At 51.2% G+C, this 20,732-nt stretch overlaps 7 protein-coding genes across 7 annotated transcripts; 2 read left to right on the top strand and 5 right to left on the bottom strand.

Moving 5' to 3' along the window:
• Positions 1-508: 508 nt before the first annotated feature.
• On the bottom strand, positions 509-1,673 carry AAFC00_003299 (uncharacterized protein; the record flags this gene model as incomplete). Its single annotated transcript, XM_069342754.1, has 2 exons — positions 509-1,028; positions 1,303-1,673. The coding sequence occupies 2 exons, from the start codon at positions 1,671-1,673 to the stop codon at positions 509-511; spliced, it is 891 nt and encodes a 296-aa protein (XP_069199258.1).
• Positions 1,674-4,809: 3,136 nt separating this feature from the next.
• On the bottom strand, positions 4,810-6,974 carry AAFC00_003298 (uncharacterized protein; the record flags this gene model as incomplete). Its single annotated transcript, XM_069342753.1, has 5 exons — positions 4,810-4,888; positions 4,952-5,099; positions 5,211-6,128; positions 6,196-6,293; positions 6,349-6,974. The coding sequence occupies 5 exons, from the start codon at positions 6,972-6,974 to the stop codon at positions 4,810-4,812; spliced, it is 1,869 nt and encodes a 622-aa protein (XP_069199257.1).
• Positions 6,975-8,586: 1,612 nt separating this feature from the next.
• Positions 8,587-11,625, bottom strand: AAFC00_003297 (uncharacterized protein; the record flags this gene model as incomplete). The annotated part of the gene is made up of 1 exon (XM_069342752.1): positions 8,587-11,625. One exon carries the CDS (start codon positions 11,623-11,625, stop codon positions 8,587-8,589), a length of 3,039 nt encoding a protein of 1,012 aa, XP_069199256.1.
• Positions 11,626-12,079: 454 nt separating this feature from the next.
• AAFC00_003296 (uncharacterized protein) lies at positions 12,080-12,985 on the top strand (the record flags this gene model as incomplete). Its single annotated transcript, XM_069342750.1, has 2 exons — positions 12,080-12,823; positions 12,920-12,985. The coding sequence occupies 2 exons, from the start codon at positions 12,080-12,082 to the stop codon at positions 12,983-12,985; spliced, it is 810 nt and encodes a 269-aa protein (XP_069199255.1).
• A 292-nt stretch (positions 12,986-13,277) lies between these two features.
• Positions 13,278-14,404, bottom strand: AAFC00_003295 (uncharacterized protein; the record flags this gene model as incomplete). The annotated part of the gene is made up of 2 exons (XM_069342749.1): positions 13,278-14,201; positions 14,291-14,404. 2 exons carry the CDS (start codon positions 14,402-14,404, stop codon positions 13,278-13,280), a joined length of 1,038 nt encoding a protein of 345 aa, XP_069199254.1.
• A 615-nt stretch (positions 14,405-15,019) lies between these two features.
• Positions 15,020-17,161, top strand: AAFC00_003294 (uncharacterized protein; the record flags this gene model as incomplete). The annotated part of the gene is made up of 4 exons (XM_069342748.1): positions 15,020-15,120; positions 15,175-15,895; positions 15,949-16,132; positions 16,188-17,161. 4 exons carry the CDS (start codon positions 15,020-15,022, stop codon positions 17,159-17,161), a joined length of 1,980 nt encoding a protein of 659 aa, XP_069199253.1.
• A 352-nt stretch (positions 17,162-17,513) lies between these two features.
• AAFC00_003293 (uncharacterized protein) lies at positions 17,514-18,177 on the bottom strand (the record flags this gene model as incomplete). The annotated part of the gene is made up of 3 exons (XM_069342747.1): positions 17,514-17,955; positions 18,017-18,071; positions 18,138-18,177. 3 exons carry the CDS (start codon positions 18,175-18,177, stop codon positions 17,514-17,516), a joined length of 537 nt encoding a protein of 178 aa, XP_069199252.1.
• Positions 18,178-20,732: the final 2,555 nt, after the last annotated feature.

The raw sequence follows: 20,732 nt of genomic DNA, 5'->3' as shown, positions 1-20,732 counted from the left end.
AATATTCCCCTCTAGTTCCTCACATCACCCCTGTCTTCTGTCGCGTGGCTGTCGAATCACACAGTCTGGGGGGTTTCAAAGGATGCATCAGCAGAGATGAGACCTCTCTCGGTCCAGCGATCCGAGACAAAACAATCACAAAATAGCATGAGATGGACCAGTAAGATCATTCAAATGTTTTGTCAATTATGTACTTTCAAAAAACCTGTTTCAAATCCATGCCTTGAACGTCAAAGACCTTTCTGTAGTCTTTGCGATTATACCCCAATAATATATCGCCTTCTAGTTCATATCTCGTCACATCGTCATTATTCAGTATACTCGACGAGTCCCTCCTCGTACACTGATCTCCGTGGGTTGCTCAACTTCAAAAAGGCCCAATCTCCGAATAGAGTCATTGCATGGACGATCTCTTTCTGTGCCATGTGTGTATCCGCAAAATCATGCAGGTGGCCAGGCACTGGAAAAAGGCAATCCGGGGCTCCGACACTCATAAGTGACTGCCAATCTACTCGATACGGACATCATCAGGATCCTGACCGACCAGGTAGTTCCCGTTGCATGCGTAGCTCGGGGTAGTGTCGTATCTGTTGTCGCCGTACTCCTCCGTCCGCTTGCCTGTCGTGTTGACGAAGATGTATCTGTACTCGAAATCGACACCAGGTTCGATGTCCACATATGCGGTGAAGATGGGCCATGCTGGGGGTGGGCTAGGAGAGCTACCCTTCATCTTGATCGCTTTCTTGGCGTTCCAGCTTCCGAGCTGTGGAAGACTACCAGTGAGGAGAATCGTTTGTCCCCACTTGGTAGGGTAGGCGGCCATGAAGGTGGCATTGACGTTTTTCGTGCAGGCAGTCGCGGGGACGACGTCTGCGGCTGGAACGGTAACGACAGAAGCATTCGCGGCCATGGAACAATCACCATGAGCGTGCTGGACGTATTCGACTTCGCTTGCTGTAATATCGCAGGCATATGCAGAAGTCGTGTTTGTGACGTGAGTAGTAGTAGTTGCGGTCATGGCAGTTCCACTAGATGCACACAAGAAGATCAGCACAATTGCTCATTGATGAGAAGAACAATGTTTGGTTCCCCGGAGTATGTAATCACTCTTGCGCCGAAGCTAGAGCAATGCGGTGATGCGTAGAAGGAAACCAAAGAATACGGACTGGGAGACATCGCCGCAGTGAGAAGACCCCAAGGCCAACGATACAAGGAAAATTGTGCGCGCTTGAAATGGAGGAACGCAGGAGGGAGTAGATAGAAGACAGAATCACAAGTTGCAGAGAAAAGGATAATACATACGTGGAGTCAGTGTAGTTTTCCAAGAGTCCAAGGGAGAAGTTTCCAATGGAGAAGTAGGGATACAGCTGGAAAGCAAAGTGCTGATCCGACCCTTGACAAGGAATCCAGCTGCCAGTCGGCACATTGACTGAGTACGCCTCCTGTTGGCTGTACGAGTTATCACCCCACGTTGCCCAGCAGTTGACTGGAGCGCCATCCTTGCTACTCGAGGACAGGTTGAAATCGACGTGGTAATAGTTCACTTGGCCATCTGGATTGCCAGTGGGTTGGTGCGAGGTCATGTACTCGATGACAAAGGGAGCGGCAGATTCAGCAGCCATTGCTCCAGCCGAAGCTACTACAGCAACTGAGAGGATTGAAGAGAACAGCATGATGAATGATCGATGAATCAAATCGCAACGGAATGCAGATAGGGTCGTGATATGTGGCCTTTTTTATGCTTCACGATTATGCAAAGTGAAACAAGCGGTAGACGAGCAAAACGGGTGTGGAGAAGAGGGAATCAGCCGCAAGTTTCAAAAGATTGTGAAGTCGTTTGTTTAGTGCCACGAGCAATTGTTGCTTACACAGGGCCAGAACGAGTGAATTGGAGATGGAGGATGAAGAAAGAATCGACAAGGAAATGGAAAAGACTATAAATGATCGGCGGAAAATCCCAAGGCACACGCGATGATGCTTGATGATACAAGTACCTATGCTGGAAAATGGGACGGCACGATGGTCTGTCGTTGCTTCCCTACCGGGCCCTGCATACAAGGTCGATGCACTGCCCGCACGCACGACCGTACGGTGCGCACATCAGGTAGGGTACCATACGCATGTAACCCCACCCCCTCGGACACGCTTTACTAGAACCGACTCGACGAATTCCGGATGGGGCTATCCAGAAAGGTGTGGAACGGATGCAAAGCGAGAAAAGACATGAATCAGAATCATGAAATAAAGTCTATAAACAGAGCAAGGAGGGTGTGTGTGCGACAAATCAGAGTGCACGAGGTGGCGTTAATGTCTGTACGGAACACTGTGACTGCAGCAAGCAGAGCAGGAAGCTCTGCAGGGCGAGGAAACACGAGGCACGGAAAAGGCGGTGATCATCGATAATTCTCCCATACCTGGTCATAGTATGCACGAAAGTGTACGCGAAAAAGAAGAACAGTTGGCGCGCGCACAGACACGGTGCGGCGCGGGCAGGTGAGAAACGTTGCAAGACACATAGGCAGTACAAGCTGCAACGCGCGCGAGCGAAGGCTGCGGCAGGCCCGAAAGTTACATACCCATGAGGATCTTCAGACTTGTATCTTCCATTGCTTTGGTATGGGATTGAAAGCGTGTCACTATCACGCTAGTCGAAACGGCCTTGAAAAGCTCCAGGCCGAACATGTAGAACGAAAGGTCTCTACAATATTTCTGCAGTGGTGTTTGCGTTCCCATGCATAGGCTGGCCGTGCAATGGTACACTAGAGGGAAAGCGCGTATTATGGACGCCTACGGGTCAGAAGGATCTTGTGAAACGCAGGCTTACTCGCGGGTTCCTGCAGATCAACCGTTCGAAATACTACTTATGCAGCTGAAGCTTTTAATAATTTTTGGCGTACCATAGTGCTGTATATAGTATTACGAGAAAGTCGGACCATCGATAGTCACTCTCTCGATTCCTGGACGGAGACAATTATCGCAGGGTTCGAACCCGCCAATGATATCCTTCTCCGTTAGTTCCGGACTCTGGGAACCACTCGAGACATGGTATGGGAAACGCTTGGGAAAGGGTTGGGAAAGGGATATGGTGACACGATTAGACAGGCATATGCGAGCAAGCTGAGCAGATCACCCGAACAGTGTAGAGTGAGAGACATGGAACTAGAAAGCGTACAGTAAGATATGAAGCAGAGAAACAAAAGATTCATGCCTAGACTAGCGGAATCGTGTACTGGCGAACAAAGGGTAGGCAATGGATCATCTGTTACCGCTAGTAAAAGACACGCACGCGGGGAATAAGACGTTGGAGTGGCGGGCAGTGGAGGTGGAACGTATAAGATAGCAATGGACTTCGCTCGACCGGTTGGAAGCATATCTCTGTCATAACGGGGAGATCTACAGCTCGCGTACACGCTTTCCCACCCCGTCACGTTGAGCAATCACGCTGGATCGGAGCCGACGATTGATGAGAGACAAGCGTAATGGACGTCGGCTCCGAAGGGTTGGTAAAGTGAGACCACTCAGCTCAGACCGGAACAGTTGAGCGAGTTTTGGGAGTCTGCAGAACTTCAAGTTGCCGTCAAACGTTTGTCAAAAACGTGATCTGCTGTCTGTGCCAGCCCTGGAATTGATGGCGACAAAGCTTCAATTGATCGCCGCATACCTGATCTGGCCTTCAACGTCTGTAAGCTCTGAGTGACATGTACCTTACCGTAGAGAAGGCCGGTAAGAGCAGCTCTGCGGGGTGGGGCTCCATTGCCACTCTGAGGCTGTGTTGAGTGCTTCTCACCTCGAAGATAAGGTATGATTCAAAGGCATGCTAGTCAATATAGTGTGCCTTGACTGGAAAAAACGCGCTATAATAAGATAACTTGACCCATATCGAGCAACATAGTCGGGTAGTTACCTAAGCGAATCTTTCAGATATCGTGAAAAGGCGAAAGAGAGAGTGCACACATGCTTCCAAAGCCCGGTCCGGCCCGTGCGCTTGACCGTTCGCATCCCGATACAGCAAATGTACAGTAGCATTTGGACCACGCATTTTGCAGTCGTCGTGGGTAGACTGCATGTTCTGCGCTGTACTGCATATTGGTTCCTGCAGACTCTCAATCGAAGGTCGGCTGCCATTTCATCGATGCGAGGCAGATCATTGGCATTATTTACCCCCATGTAGAAAAACTCGGTTACATCATATCGTTACTATTCTTATCATGAGGTACCTTATGTTCATGCGGGATTAGTGGCGATTTGTATCGTCCTTACACTTTTTACCCTTTGTCAAGATAATGGTTTATCTACTTCGTGTATGGCGTAGATCTGCTCCCGAACGTCATTTATCGCGAAGTGGTCCGTTGTGGCATCTCGGACAATTGTCAATCGAGTATGGTACAGGGGTCCTCTCCCTCCAATGTGGAGAGAAGACCTCGACCGCAGATATGCAATTTCGAAGATAAGAAGAGTGTTTGGTCGGTCAGTCGGTTGATGTACATAGGGTTACTTTGCATACACTAGCCACCCACATGCCCACGCCTACGCTATGGATAACGGGATCGAAGAGCAATTGTAGAAGTAGAATGGCCGGAACAATCTGTGCGATCCCCCGTTCAGTCACCGCCTTGGTGTGTGATGGGGATCGAGTGACCATAGGAAAATCCAGAAGCAAAACGGAAACGCCGATCATCTTGACCTACCTGCGAAACGCAAACCTGCAAACGCCCTTGTCCAGTCTTAAAAGTCCATGTCCAAAAGTATCCCGTGTCCTTCACCGAATTCACATCGTGTTCAGGATCTTTCTCTGCGCTCCTTGTTCCCTCAGAGCCCGTCACCGAGGTTTCGTCCGAATCCGCCAAGTAGTGCGGACGCACGCCTGGCTACATAGTCATTTGACCATCTGTGGTGGATGGTCAGCATTATCGTTGACAAGATCAGTATATGGGAAGCTGCAACGACATACATCTTGACTTTATGATCATCTCCAGCGGACGCGAATATGCCAAAGTCAGTCGGGTGCCAGGCCACGCAGTTGACAGTGCCCGGGTGATGCGCCTCTAGAGCAGCGACCTGTTGACCTGTCTGTGTTCGCCAGATGTAGAGACGTGAATCTGTGTGACCCGAGTTAGCGCCAGGCATATCTTAGCTTCCGATCCGCTCCTTCCACTTTCTGTGTTGTTGATGACGTTCGTCGCCAAGAAGAGTTTTCGGGAGGAACTCACCTTCGCTTCCACTAACGACAAAATTCTCGTTCGCGCCCCCAAAGGCACTTCGAATGACGAATTGGCTCTGCTTGAGACCGGCATATCGCTGCACAATCTCTCCAGTCGTGGAATCCAGAAGCATCAGGCGACCTTCGTTCATGCTGATTAGCACGGTCTTACCATCACGACCGAGAGTGACGCAGGTAAGTTTGTCTTCCATGTACCAGTCGGCTATCTTAACTTTGGTCTGGAAGTCGTATACGAGGACTCTGTTGTCGTCCGTGATGGCCGCTAATCGACTGCCATCCGGGGACATGCTGCAATCATTGACACGAAGCTTTCTCGAGTCATCGCTGTACCAGGCATGGATCAACTTCTGGTCTGTAAGCTGATAAAGGCCGAGTGGCCGATCGGCGTCTTGCGAGCCTACGACAAAACTGCCTCCGTCAGGAGCCCATGCTGCAGTTGTCACAGGATAGGTGAAGTGGTCAATACAACCCATCTTGTATCCACTCTTGGTGTCGTAGATGACGATCTCTTTGGCTTGTGAACAGCTGAGCAGATAACGGTCGTCAGGACTCCATGTAACATAACACACGCCTTGGTCGCTGGAGCCGCTATCGTGAATTTCTTGGAAGTTCCACAACTGCCGCCAGTTGTTGGTGTTATATATGATGACGTTATTGTCCTTTCCCGCAGAAGCGAGCATGGATCCGCTGTGTGAGAATTCGAGATTCCAGACCTCGTCAGTATGATCTTTGAGTTCCTGAAGAATGTGTAGAGGAAAGTCATTGCCATCGCAAACATGATCATGGTAGAGCGATGGTGGCGTAGTTGTATTGTGGTAGAGACATTGGCGGATCTGATGATCCTGCACTTGATCTAGTAAAACAGCCAAGCGATGTTCAGGTATCATAACCGACGGCGATATCGATTCTTCGGAAAGATTAGTTGAAGATACGAAGCGGAGAACGAGAGCAGAGAAGATGACTAGAAGACTCACTTGATAGCTCGGAAAGCAAACTATTCCGAGATTGACCTGCGGAGCCGTCCCAGTTCGCTTGAGATCGTAAATCACTTGCTGAGTCACACATTATCAGACTAGGAAACATCAGCGGAATTCATAGAACAAGGACTACATGAGGCTCGTCAGTACCTCGAAAGCGTATGTAGGCGTGACACGTCTTGATGTAGCGGAGTCAGCTCTTGACGAAGGACCATGAGCGCGGTAGCCAGATCGCCACTCTCCAGCAGTTCGAGGTATTTCTGTTGACGGATGAGGAAGAGCATCTCATGACGATCAGCAGACTCGGCCAGGGGCAGGCCAGCCGAGTGGATCGCCGGCGAAGAAGCGCCACTCGTCTTATCGCTGAGGAGTGGGTAGGCAAGGTTGAGTGAGATACCGTTGTCCTGTCGCCGGCCAAATAGAAGTGCCTCGGCTTCAGCCCACTCACCAGCATGAATGGCAGATCTGAAGGCAGCGACAGTGGGAAGCTCGAGTTCGAAGCCGCTGTCCCTGCTCAAAGTGCTCGCAGCATTGTGATAGCCTAATTCAGACAGACTCTGTATGAGTATGCGCGTCACCTCCTCCCGGTCGTGGCCGAAGAAAGGGGCGGTCGGCCTCTCGAAAGAGTGGCCATTTGTGCGGGCGTCAGATGTCGAACCGTTGCTCATAAGGCGAGACTTTGTAGAATCAGCATTGTTGCTAGAACCATTCGACAGGGGCTGTGACAGTATGTGGCTGCCGTTCGGAGAAGACTCGTCAGGATTGTCATGTCTCATATTCTCGGGGTACGAGGCAGATGCTGCACCCTTGTGTCGCTTGGCAGGAGGCGAATCAAGATGTGAAGGTGTCGCTGACAACAAAGGCAACGCAGGAACAGCGGCAGAGAGCGGTGATGGCGAAGGACTGCGGCGCCGCTTGTTCGGGGAGGTCAACGAAGCGTGGAGATCTCGCGTCGGCTGGATCGGAGGGACAATCGTGCTCGGACCGTAATTTGGTAGAACGGGAACAGAGGGAGCAGCAGGTGGAGAAAGTGAGGGGGGAAGAGGAGGCGGAGGAGGAGGGGGCGGAGAAAGAGAGGGAGAAGAAACGTTGATTCGGCGGTTGTCAGCCAGTCTGACTGAGGGCGGTTTGGTTCCGAAGAGTCTACACGACCTGAACCGGCCGGAGACTCTTTGACTGGGGATCCCTCAACTTTATCTATGTTTCTTTTGTTTCGCTTGTCTTTTCGTATTGCCACTCTCTTCGGCCAGTCCTGCTCTTGTCGCTGGCTCGCTTGTGCTTGTGCTTGTTTACGCCGCCAGATTATGATCCGACTGTTGCCTTGGTATCTTTTGTCTCTTCCTGTTTCCGTCCTTTCTCTGACGAACGCACGTTCGTGTCAGGCTCTGTATAACGGTCTTCTCTTCTGCCTGGGAATGCTAGCCTCTGGCTGCTGTGCCGGAACCGAATGACCTTTTGACAGAGGCTGGCTGATGGAATGACTCGTGTTCCGCTGGTCGGCGACGTGGACTGACCACCGTCAAGAGTTTAGAGGTCAAGGGCGCACCGGAGATGATTTCCAAAGGGTAGCGACAGCCGCAAATGTCGGCAGAGCGAAATGGCAATGCTGTAGGTCAATCAACTGTGTGATGGTTATCTGGGCACCCCCGCCAAGACAATGTAGAGTGTTATGGACGCAGTCCGGATGCGTGAAGTTTGGGAACAGGCAGCCACAGAAGCAGTGAGTATCAGAGTATCAGAGTATCAGAATCTCAACCTGTCAATATCATCAGGAAGAATGCCTTGAGTTGACTTTGGTATTCCTGCTGCACGATAAAGGTACGGTATAGGTACAGAATGTGCAGTACTGTAGTTGTAACAGAGCGACAAGGTAGGTAGTCAGTCAATGTGATCGGGTGCTAATAAAGACCGATGACCTAATCCAGCAGCCACTAACCTTCCAGTCTTGAGTCAGAGGGGCCATTCCGTCACCGAGGATACTCTACCATTGTTCTACCTAAGGTACCTTGGGTACTGTACCTACTCTACACCAAGACCGACGGAAGCCGCTACAGTGCGAATGCCTTACTTGAGTTTCCCTCATGTTATTCCCGGTAATAAGAATACAAGTCGTTCTAAATCGAGAGAAGAAAGTACGCGGTGGTCTGCTGATTGCGTGCAACATACTGTACCGTGGCTTGGATACTGCTACAAGCTCAATTCTAATTCGACGTGCAATAGCCGAGTACCTTCCACAAAATGATTTGATGCCGACACCTTGATAACAGAGTCAAGATAGAGCTTTATCAAGCTTTTAATCGACTCAAAGGGCTAATCGCTGCCCTGTATCATGCTATCTTGCTGCACTACCTTACCATTACTTGTACCACTCACCGCTCCCACGGCCCGTCACATGCCAAAAGTCGTTTCCGCCCTTGAATCGCCCCCGACGCCTGCAGGCACAAACCGACTTCTTCCAGACTTTTCGTCGTACATCAAGGTCCCCATCTTCCACTTCGCTGACGATTGCTTATTTGCTTCTCCGCCCCCGATCCTGTCAGATTGTTCATCTACATGAGCAACCCGACGGTCGTAGAATTCTATACTCTCCCGAAAATGTCCTCGATTGAGACGCATTGCTTTGGTCACTGTAGAGCATGCACTCTTGATCTGCTTTCCGTCTACAAGTACAACCTTTTGAAGACCTGGGAATGCCTGGCTCTCGCTGACCGTCTCCTCAAGGTGACGGTGACAATCTGAGTCTCGATCCCAATGTGCCAGGTTTGGGACGACAGTGACACCGATTGCTTCCAGCTTTTGCATCAAATCCTTGCTCTCTTCCACATCTCCTGCTGTGTACACGACTGTATTATGAAAGAGTCGGCAAGCTTCTCTCACATCTTCGGCGACTTTTTTGTTGTTCTCTCCCGGTGCTGCCTTCGTTGGCACCCCATTTTGAGCCGGACAGATCTTGGCTGCTGTCTGCATTGCCTTAACAACCTTCGGTCCTTGGTGACGTCTTTTCTGCGGCGATTCACCATTTCTCCCACTAGCATCGGCTGCAACTGCATTCTCGTCTTGAAGCAGACATCGCTCGTGGACCTGCGATGGTGTTGAGCTATATCGTCCTTCCGGCAAGACATTGGTTGTGCCTGGAAGCCTATCTCGCAAGGGTGAGGATGAGGCGGGAGTTGGCAACGGGACAATGCCTTGTGACGCTAGTCTTGACCCTCTAGTGAGTTGCAAGGGACGAATGGGCGCCAGAGGCGATGACTGTACATCATCTTCGTATACCGCTGTCGGTTCGAGTGCCTCACGCTTGCGACTTTTCATGACTGACATGCTTCGAGGGGTTGGCACACTTCGCGCAGACGTTGGGGTAACGTTGCGGCTTATCTCTGCGAACTTGCGTTTGCAGCTGCGTTCCAACCGTGCCATCCACTCAAGCTTCTCTTGTGACTCACTACCCATAGGCGCACTCAATGCTTCTTGAGCCGCATCTTGCAGTTCATCAAAGGTGATACATTCACGCCAGCTTCTGTCACCATGCATTTTTTTGACGCGAGGGTGTCTCAGCATGTAGAAGCCAGAGTCAGATGGTCTGCAGAAAGAGCTCCCGAGCACCTCGAAGACAAACGGCTTTGAGAAGTATACATCGGGTTGAAATGTCTGATCAGCATGCACACGCAAACTTGAGGCCGGTCGTTCAGCAAAAAACTTGCCTTCAGCATTGATCTGCTGCAAGATGGCAACTGGAATGCACTGATCCATCGAGATCGTTCCCACGATCTTGAATATCGGATCGACTTGGAGTCTTGTGACATCAGCCTCATTCACGAGGCAACCGAGGTGGAAGTGCGTCCAGCTGAGATCGAGCTCTGGACGTTTGTTGGCTTCTTGAGCACTGTAGGATGCCCCTATCACGGCGAAATCTGCCTCGTCTCCCATTCCTGCGACATAATCCTTCTTCAACTTGATGGCGGCGTGACAGGTTGGTCTGGTGTCGCTGCTCGCACCTGACGAGGGTATGACCAGGTAGGGAACGTCGCATGCTTTGAGCACTAGCCCCTCGTGGCGTAATGCATTCGAAGCCGCAAATTGGTGCATCAGCTTACGTTCTGCTCCGGGGCTTCCAAAGTCTATCACTGTGCACTCAGATGTCTGGGCTCTCCCATCGATCTTTTTGTACAGCGAGCTCAGACGGTGTCTACGTTGCTCGATTAACTGGTTGAGTATATTTTCGTCATCCAGAAGCAGTAAGTCAAAAAAGACTATCATGAGATGCTCTCCAGCTTTGGCTGGCGTGTCTTGCCCTGTACCGAGAAAGATCCCGGCGCGCGATACGTGGTTTCTGATCCTGTCGAAGCTGACTATACACTTGTCCGTCTCGCTGTAGACTACCATCTCGCCGACGAGTATGCACTGCCGTTTGATTTGACACCTGTCCGTACCTATACGAAGGCACTCGCGAATGGTGTCGTGCAGTCCTTTCCGGTCTTGTGTCGAGTCTCGACCGCTCTTGGAATATATCCTGACCCAATTGCCCTCGTTGCGGAGATCAACGTGTATTTGACAATATTCTCCGTCGTACTTGCGATCAATCAACCACCTGCGCTCGGCTGTCATGTTCAGGCAGTGTTGTATCGAGCGTGCTTTGCAGAATGCAGAACGGCTGATCATTGTGCCGACAATCGGTCTCATTGAGGCTGCCGCAGTCTGCCTGAGGATGATACGGGATTGCGGATCAGGCTGGCTGGGGTAGCTCGGGAAGGATGTCTTGAGCACTTTTGTTGCTGCCTCGATTCCATTGTGAATCATCAAAATATCACAGATCAGAAAGTGAAACAGGCGTAACACAAAGGGCTCGTCTAATGTAGCTGGTGAAAGATCCTTCAAGATCAACCGAGTGATCCACTTGGTTTCAATGGCAGTCATTCGCAACAGGAGAACCTTCAGTCTTATCTCACGGTCATCAGGAGATCGTGAGGGGGCTTGCATGTTAGCAGCGGAGAAGCGGTTCTGACTGGCAAGACATTGCATGAGGTCGTCCACTTCTACAATGCTGACCGCATGCATTGCTGGTGGGCCTCCCCTAAGGAGAACACGCTCGACGCAGTCACCCAAGTCCCCATTGCCGGGAATTTTGTGGAGCGCGAGGTCATGTCGCTTCGAAGCATTCAGGCCCAGACATCTTCCGAGTATCTTGACGAGTGTTGCGCTTTGGATGCCGTATACTCGATCCTTGCGTTTGTGCGGAAGTAACGTCGACAAAAAGGCAGAGGAGGACTTTGCATCTGAAGCATCGATGAGTTCGCGATTCGATTTGAACCACCTAGTTGTTTCGTCAAGATTGTGCTCGCTTATCTCCTTGCTGTTGTAAGGTGGGTCATGGCGCGCGATGTTTTCGAGTCTTTCCAACAGACCACAGACTTGGAAGAACTTGATCATCACTCATCAACATGGTGTCCGGCTCTGGCATATATCTGGACGATGGGAGCAAGTTCAAGCTATAATTGATGATCATGCAATGTGGGAGGTAATGTTAATCGGTATAGGCCTGGGCACCAGTGTTACGCGAATTCTGCGCGTCTTCGTCGTCGAAGACGCGAAATACTGCAAAGGGACAAAGAGGATTCCCCGCCCTCCGACCGTTGACGTCAAGACCCTGATCCTTCGGAGTTACGAGCTGCATCTGTGTGCCTCAAACACAAGGTATGGATAACTACCTCACCTTACCTTGCGTTGCCTAAGGTAATCTTAGCTGAGTGTTCACTTGGCTGAAATACACTCTCCAGAGCTCAAATCTGAAAGGAAATCTTCCCGATCGTCCTGGATGTTCTTGCAGTTTCCCTCTCTCCCGTGAATCTCCTCCAACCATTTGTGAGAACAAACAATAGCAACAATGAGTGACGCCGCAAAGCAATCACCACCACCACAAAAACATCACCGCCTGGTACAACGAGGCATCAAAGAGCCCAGTCCCCTGGGCACTGGACTCTTCGTAGGCCTCCGCAGTCTCGATCCATTCCTCCAGTATGGCATCCTCGACCGTGGCGTGGGCGCCTCACTCCTCCACAAAGCAGGCATACGCACTCTCTCCCAAGGCCCGCCAATAACAACCAACACCATCATCGACCGTCTCGGCATGTCACCCTATCGCCTAATCCTACTCGCCATGTCCGTCGGCAGCTCACTGAAGCAAAACTACTGGCTCCTGAGCATCTCGCAAGAAGAATTCCCCGCCTCGACCGCGCTGACGGTCTCGCTCTTCAACAGCGTGTGGAACTCGATCAACTCCTTCCTCTTCATCTGCAGCGCCACGTCGGCCTCGACCAACGGCGAACACTTCCCTCAGACACCCCTGATCGTCGGCTCGACGCTTTTCGTGCTCGGAGGCTTCACCGAGACCTTCTCCGAGTGGCAGCGTAAACACTTCAAGCAGGACCCGAGCAACAAAGGTAAGGTGTTTGACCGCGGGCTGTTCGGTCTGGCTAGACATATCAACTACGGGGGCTACACGCTCTGGAGAACGGGATACGCGCTCGCTGCTGGTGGGTGGGTCTGGGGCGCTGTCACTGCTGCGTTCTTTTCATGGAACTTCATCACCGAGGGGATCCCGGAGTTGGACGATTATTGCTCCAAGAGGGTGAGTTTTTCTGGTTCCTACTTTTCGTGTCTTTTGGTCTTGTGCTATTACTGGTACGAGTTATCGTTGCTGACTTACCCTTTTCTTCGCTGCTAGTATGGTGAGAAGTGGAGGCAGTACAAGGAGAAGACGCCGTTCAAGTTACTGCCTTATATCTACTAATCATGCAGTGGTGACCGACGCTAGGTGGTTTCTTTGGCTTGTTCTCTTCATCTCTTCTCTCTTGTAGTGTAAACGACAAATCCCAAGCTCTTTTAGTCTGTCACAAGTCAACAATCGAAAGATGCGTGGAACGAAAGGAAAGCTAGACGTGCAGCTTGTGCATGATTAAGGTGTTGTATTTGTCAAAACGAGATTCTTTTTCTCCTCCTCTGCTCTTGCAATTCTTTGTACTTGAGAGATAGCCGTACTGCGCAGGATACAGCCTCTAGTCAAAAAGAGTGAGAGAGCCTGTCTATTTGCTTCTCTTGTAGATCTTGCGCAAGAACTCCTCAAACACTCCCTTCTTGAGCCCCTCGCTCTCGTCGACGTTCTCAATCATCTTCTTGATCTCGCCGACCTTGTCCTCCTCGTAAGCGTGGTAGACCTGGTCGAGCTTCATCTCGTCGAACAGAGCCTTGACCTTGGCCTCGTTATCCTTGTTCTTACGACCGTAGTTTTCTTCCAGCACGGCGCGCTGCTCCGCCGTCGCGCGCTTCAGCGCCTGGTTCACGAGCCAGCTGCACTTGTTGTCCTGGATGTCGGTGCCGATCTTGCCGAGGGTGGTCGGGTCCGCGTAGTTGTCTAGGTAGTCGTCCTGGACCTGGAAGTACTCGCCCATGGGGATGAGGATGTCGCGGGCCTGCTTGAGGTTCTTCTCCGTGGCGGCGCCGCAGAAGTGCAGCGATAGCGCGACGGGCAGGTAGAACGAGTAGTACGCCGTCTTGTAGATGACGATGAAGGTGTATTTCTCCAGACTGAAGTTGTCGAGGTCGATGTGGTCCTCGGGCGCCGTGAGCAGGTCGCACGCCTGGCCTAGTTCTGTCTGGAAAGAGACTTCGTGGAAGAGTTCGATGAGGTCGATGTAGTTCTTCTCCTGGCGGAAGTATTTCTTCAGGAGAAGGTAGATGGCGCTCTCGAGCATGAAGGCGTCGTTGATGGCGATCATGCCGACCTTGGGCATCAGGTACCAGCACGGCGAGCCGCGGCGCGTCTTGGAGCTGTCCATGATGTCGTCCGAGACAAGAAAGAAAGCCTGGAGAAGCTCGATCATCCATCCTAGAGTTGCGGAGCGGAAGTATTCCTCTTTCGTGAGGTCTCCGCCTTTCAGCAATGCCGCAGTGTCAACGACTGACATGCCACGGTTGCATTTGCCTCCGACTGTGTTGTGGTTCAGTGACTGCCAGCCAGGGTCAGCTGACTTTATACAAAAATGGCAGGAGCAGCCAGGGGAGCGACAAAAGGCTGTGCCGCAATGGACGCACTCACCTCGACAAACCAGTTCAGTGCCTGGTCAGGCAACTTGTGCTGGCCGCATTCTGCCTTGAGATCTTCGACCAATTGAGGCCAGACGCTCTCGAACTCTTTAAGTGTGGTAGGCATGGTTGCGCAATGCTGTCGGGTATGGAGGGGCTTGCCTTGGACACGGGGTTGATATAAAACAGACACCGCTCTGACTGTGGGGAAAGGACCGATCCGAACAGTAAACAATCCACGAGAAGGCTGCGATAGTGCCAAACGAGAGTGGCGGAGGAAAGGAATGGCGAAGGATTGGTCGCGTTATTCAATCACTGCGGTGTCTGACAATTGTCAAATCGTACGACAATCAAATGGGGGGCGGTAAACAATTAGCATCTGTGAATCTTTGAAGATATGCGGGAAGCGGGCCGAGCCTTGTCCCATAGAAACCGAGACATTAGGCTGCAGGAACAGTCCGTTATATACATGATATCTACGATCATCGCAAAACCACATGGCAAAAGTGCGTTAACCGCTCGTATTCCTGACATCTTCGTATCCGGACAGGGAGCTTCAGGTAGATCTGATTCGCCATTGAATTGGCCTGAGTTGTGAACGTACTTGTGCCATCTTCCATTAATGGTGTAGCAGGGATTGCACAGAACACACCTACCCGATTGTTGGTATACTCCCTATCAGCCATCACACTTGGATCGGAAGAATCATTGAAGAGCAACGCGTAAAGCCAACATTTCTCGGATGGCGACACTATCATCCGAGCAGCGTCTGTTACTCCAAACTCAGCTGCACCAGGCTATCATAGCATGTAATGATCGCTGTTTATATCAATCAGCCAAATGGTAAGTCTCTACTTGAGCCAATGCCTTCGATACGGCCCAGTTGATGGTTCGAAGGGCAGCAGAATTACTAGACTCGTTTCCTGATGCGACGGATGAAGACGAAGACCATGGCTCGGATACCGAGCCAGACTCACCTCTGGATCAGACATCTCATCCAAATCCTTGGAGCACCAAGAATTTCACCAGCGATCCGGCAGAAGCGCGCTTGGAGCAGCACGAGTTGCCCAAGTTCCTCCTGGCTAAGTCTTTTTTTGATTGTCGAGAGTTCGATCGATGTGCAGCTACTCTTCTGCCAAATCTACTGCCTCAAGAACCTGTGTCGCGAGCATCGCCCGACGTGGAAAAGCTAAGTTTGAGCTCACCATCAAAAGGGAAAGAACGCGCGACCTCACGGCCGAAAGCAGCTCAAAAGCCAAAGACTCCACGATTAAGTCAAAAGTCTCTATTCCTCGCATTGTACGCCAAGTACTTAGCGGGCGAGAAACGTAAAGAAGAAGACAGTGAGATGATCCTGGGTCCTACTGACGGGCCGGTCACTCTGAACAAAGAGTTGACAACCATCTCTGTCATCCTTGGCGAGTTTCTTGACCAGAGAGGAGGTCTCGAGAGCAATGACGCGTCCCAGGGCTTCCTTGAATATCTTTACGGCATCATACTACTGAAGGGCAAGAACGAAGACCTGGCCAGAGCATGGCTGATTAGAAGCGTGAACCTCTACCCTTGGAATTGGGGCGCATGGCGAGAGCTCGCTGACCTTCTAGAGTCTGCGGAAGAGGTATGAACTAGAATTACACAGACAGACATTTCACCACTGACTTCCTTACGCAGCTGACCCGCATCACGGCACAACTCCCAAAAAACATCATGACTTTTATGTTTCATATCTACTGCAGTCAGGAGTTGTTCCAATCAAACGAACAAGTATACGGAGAAATCGACCAGATCAGCACTATATTTCCAAAGTCCGCTTTCCTGCAAACGCAGAGAGCTTTACTTCACTATCACTCAAAAGGTTCGTGCTGGGAAGGCGCAAATTCATGATTGATCGATTCCTGATTCTCTCCCAGAGTTCGATGAAGCGGATAAACTATTCGCGAATCTTCTGACTAACCACCGATACCGACTTGATGCAATGGATTCGTATTCGAATATCCTATATGTCATGCCCAACAGGCCGAAACTGGCATACCTCGCGTCTGTCGCATCGTCGGTCGACAAGTTCAGACCAGAGACCTGTTGCATCATCGGGAATTACTACTCACAGTCATCAGAGCACGAGAAGGCAGTCATGTACTTCCGCCGCGCTCTAACTCTGGACAGACAGTTCCTGTCTGCATGGACTCTCATGGGTCACGAATACATCGAACTGAAAAACACACAAGCAGCCATTGAGAGCTACAGGCGCGCAGTCGATGCGAACAGAAAGGACTACAGAGCCTGGTACGGTCTAGGGCAAGGGTACGAACTGTTGGACATGCACTCTTACGCGCTATTCTACTTCCAACGAGCAGCGGCTTTACAGCCCTGGGATCCAAAGATGTGGGCAGCGGTCGGGAACTCGTTCTCGCACTGCGGCAGATTACAGAATGCCATCCGCGCCTTCAAGAGAGCTCTTGTGGCTGGAAGCTATATCGACAACGGCAGTATAGCAGGCAGCTTCACATCATCCGCAGACCCACTCGTCGGAGCCGTTGGGGGTGCGCTCGATCCGGAGATATTATATCAAATTGCTCTGCTATACGAGCGCGACAACGACATGGAAGAAGCGGCAGCGTACATGGAGCTCACGCTCGCGCAGGAGGAAGGGCCAGACGAAGACGATTTACCACCGGGAACTCTAGCGGCAAACCCCGGCATAGGCGTGACTCAGACGACAAGTAAAGCGCGCCTCTGGCTTGCCAAATGGAGTTTCTACCGGGAAAATTGGCAGAGAGCAGCGCAGCTTGCCAACGAGCTCTGTCAGGACGAGGTCGAAGTCGAAGAGGCAAAGGCTTTGGTCAGGGATGTCAGAGCGAGGCTGGACGCGGAGAATCACGGTTGAACCCAGTAGCGTTGTTGATAGGGCTCGTGGGATCGAAGATCAATAGATAACAAATCTTGGACCGATGATCGCAGCCCGTTGTGTGTTGGAATTTGCATCTTTCGTGTCCATCGATGGGCATATGTACGCTTATGGCATGATGATGGTGCTGAGGGTGAGCGTCACAGAGACTACAATTCAGAGATCACCACAGGTGAAAAGGTTCAGTAACGTCAATTCTCGGCATGCTGCTCTCATGCTCTTATACTCCAGAACCTAGTGTATGTACCGAAAAGGAAAAGGAAAAAAAGGTATACAGTTTCGCCAGCCCCTCTGCATCCGACGGCTCCGCCAGTTCTTGCAACAGCGCAATCTACAAGAAGGCCAACAAGGCGCTGGAGAGGGTGGTGAGGGCGACGACGGACCATCCTGTGATCTGGACCTGCTTGTTGGTAATGCCAACAGTGACGTCCCAAGCCAAATGCCTCAGGCCGTTGAAGCTGTGGAAAGTAAAGGGCATGGCAATGATGAACTTGGTGAGGAACTTTGCGGCAACGGGCCATGCGCCAAAGGCGGCGGCGATGCTGGCGCTCTCGAGGTGCCAGCCGAAGGCGGGAGCGGCGAGGTAGGCCAGACTGAAGAGGTAGAGAGGTGCTGAGAGGGTGATGCCGGTGATACGGTTCAGAGACGACAATATCCAGGTGATCTGGGGTTTGTAGATGGTGAGATGGGGAGCGACGGGGCGGTGGAGGCGTTGTTTGGCGAGGATCTGTCGCGAGGCCTCGTCCTCGGGCATGTGCTGGGTGGCGGCAAGTCTGTCGTGGACGAATGAGTATTTTCTTCTTTTTTTGATTCCTTCTGTGAGTCCTTTCGTACCTCTTCTGGTTGATGATGCCAGTCGAGACAAGGGCGGGCTGGCGGGCGACTGCGACTACTCGAAAGGTCAGCATCCATCAATCAGCACGGATGAGTGCGGTCGTCGTCCAGGATCACTTACGCCGACGCAGCGACTGCTGGGCAATTCTTTGAGCGAGCATCTTGATGTTTGGGGATGGGGTATATCAATTGACGTTACTTGAATTGCTTCAATCTCACAGCCAGCCAAGTGGTTATACCATGACAATGATGGAGAGAGTCGGAGACGCAGTCGACATTCGGCTGTAGCCGCGGCTATGCTTGCAGCCAATCACCGCCTCAGCATTGTCAGCTCTTGCCTTGGTTGGTCACATTCACCCGAATATTTGCCGGGGATAGAGACGGTACTTGTACACGGTACAGTGCAACAGCATTTCGGTTTCAGGGACGGAAACTCATTCCAGCTCCATAAGGTTCCGGCGACAGGGAGCTATATACCGGAAGATCTTGAGGGATGTTAGACGACGTCCGTCGCCGTCGCATCATGGTTGACTTTCGGCATCTGGTCTTGGTTCTTTTTGTCTTTGCGGCAGTAGGGTAGACACCTGGAGAGGAACGGAGAACGTGAGGCGTCGCAAATCATACCAAGAAATATGCCGCTTGACCTCTTTCGGACGACTCGCTCCTCCATACAAAACTTTGCACTTCCGAAAGCCAGCTTCTTCTCTTTTCTCTTTTAGTCCAGGAATCTGCCAGATCACTGCTCGGATCATCAGATATGAAGCATCGGTGACTTTATCTAGCACTGTGTCGAGTTCTTCGGCACGCCGCCAGGTAGCTCTATGCAGGTTCCGCGAAGGAATATCCAGGCCCGTCGTTAATCGCGCATGAAATCTTTCAACCGTAGAAAAGTGCGTTTCATATCAGGGCTACATAACTACTGTAGTATACTTTACCATTATTGCGTGTCTCGGTGCTCTCCTTCCTGCTCTGCTTGCCCTTCGTGTTGTGGACGTCAAGTCCACGCCCCCCCCCCCCCCAAATCTTGTCTCGTTGAAGCAAACAATCTGAGCAAGCGATCGACATTTTCGGGCGTCCGGTGTACAAGATCCTTACTACCAGCCACGGACGATGCTTCACGACGTCTAGTCTGATGCACGTCAATTGCACCTTCCGTGAATATAGCAAATCGAAGCGAGGAAAGCTTGAGCGGATTTGGACGTCGATCATAACTTACGGTATGCCGAGAAACCTCTTGCCATGCCAGATTTGAACATACCTGTATCGTACAAATTGCCATTTTTCCGATCATCGTCCGCTGCAATGATGCCCCCCCCCCTTTTTCCCATGGAGGTTTTCGTCTGCATGTTTCATCTAACGCACATGATGACGCTTGACAAACACGGTCCCAGCACATGTTTCCGATTTCCTCGAGATCGCAGGGTTTGAGTTGACGAGAGTGCTGAATCAAAGGTGACCACCTCCACTACCCGAGGCACATCTTGCCATATCTTACCAGGCTGTGTAAGTAAGAGAGAAATGAATGCAAGCTCTTGTGCGCGCGGCTTACCCCCACCTCACGAACTCAATCGAAACATCTCTAATGCATATGTTTAGCTGATTGCGAGGTGAGCGTGGGGGTTATCTCTTTCTCACGGCTAAAACCAGTCGCCAAACTCTATACCACGACATGCAAGTGCAATTCGCGGGACTTCTGACTGACCGAAAAATCATTGATTAACAACAGACCGCCGGCAAGTGACACGGCCACTTTGAGGACATGGACGAGTCAGAGTGGGACAAGTCACAGAAAAATGGCCATGCTGCTGTCCTTACATGATGGTCATACCAACAGATCATTCATTGCCGTCACACGCCGTTCGGATCGAGGCTTGACCCTGTCATTAGTCATGGCATCGATGCTATAGGAAGTGCAGTGTACAGTATGTGGAGACTAACGTCTGCGACTGTTGCGTTGCACAATGCACATCCTCGTCACGAGGCACTAACTCCGCACTGATTAGATGATTTTTCTCTTCCTTTCTGAGCCTCAAGTCCTGGATATAGGCGTTCTAGCGCCCACTCTGCTCTCATTGCTCTACACCAATTGCAAAAGCCCGATCGTTGTTGATTCCAGAGATGCGTTTAAATCACTAACTCATCTACGCACTAGTCTTGGGCGCCCTAGTGCACTGTACATATGATACTTGCCTCGCCAATTACACATAAGTCGCTCTCGATTAGATCCCTTAGTGCCTGTCATTGAGCAAGTTGTTTGCGCACCATATGGTCCAAAGTGAAGCCGTCGCTAATGCCCGCAGATGCATCCCCCGATCCGATAAGTTGAACCCACTGGGTTCGAGCTAAGTGAACGCCTGGACTTCATGGTCGTTTGAGATAACATGGGTGGATATATCAGTCCTGACTCAGACCAATGCCAAATAGGGTCCCAATATCACCGGGACGCCCCGCACTCCCGCTGTCTGGAGAACACCTCAATTAAAGGTGTCCTTCGTTCCATGGTAAGGCAAGCAGGGAGCCAACGTGCCATGCCAGTCGAGGTAGGAAGGTACCTTACCTCAGCTACTTATGTCTAGCCTTACACGACTAAGGGCCTACGGGAAGGTGACATTGCGGTGCGTATCCAGACTCTAGACCGCGCATCGCATGCGTCGGCAGGATGCATCATTTCAGATGGGCGTATAGTCATCGTGGATGCAATTACTCTGGACAGTGG

This window comes from Neodothiora populina, assembly GCF_041146345.1.
Source record: "Neodothiora populina strain CPC 39397 chromosome Unknown canker_contig_15, whole genome shotgun sequence".
Lineage (NCBI taxonomy): Eukaryota > Fungi > Ascomycota > Dothideomycetes > Dothideales > Dothioraceae > Neodothiora > Neodothiora populina.
The sequence above is the reverse complement of the archived record's forward strand: the minus strand, read 5'-3'. Positions and strand labels throughout refer to the sequence as shown.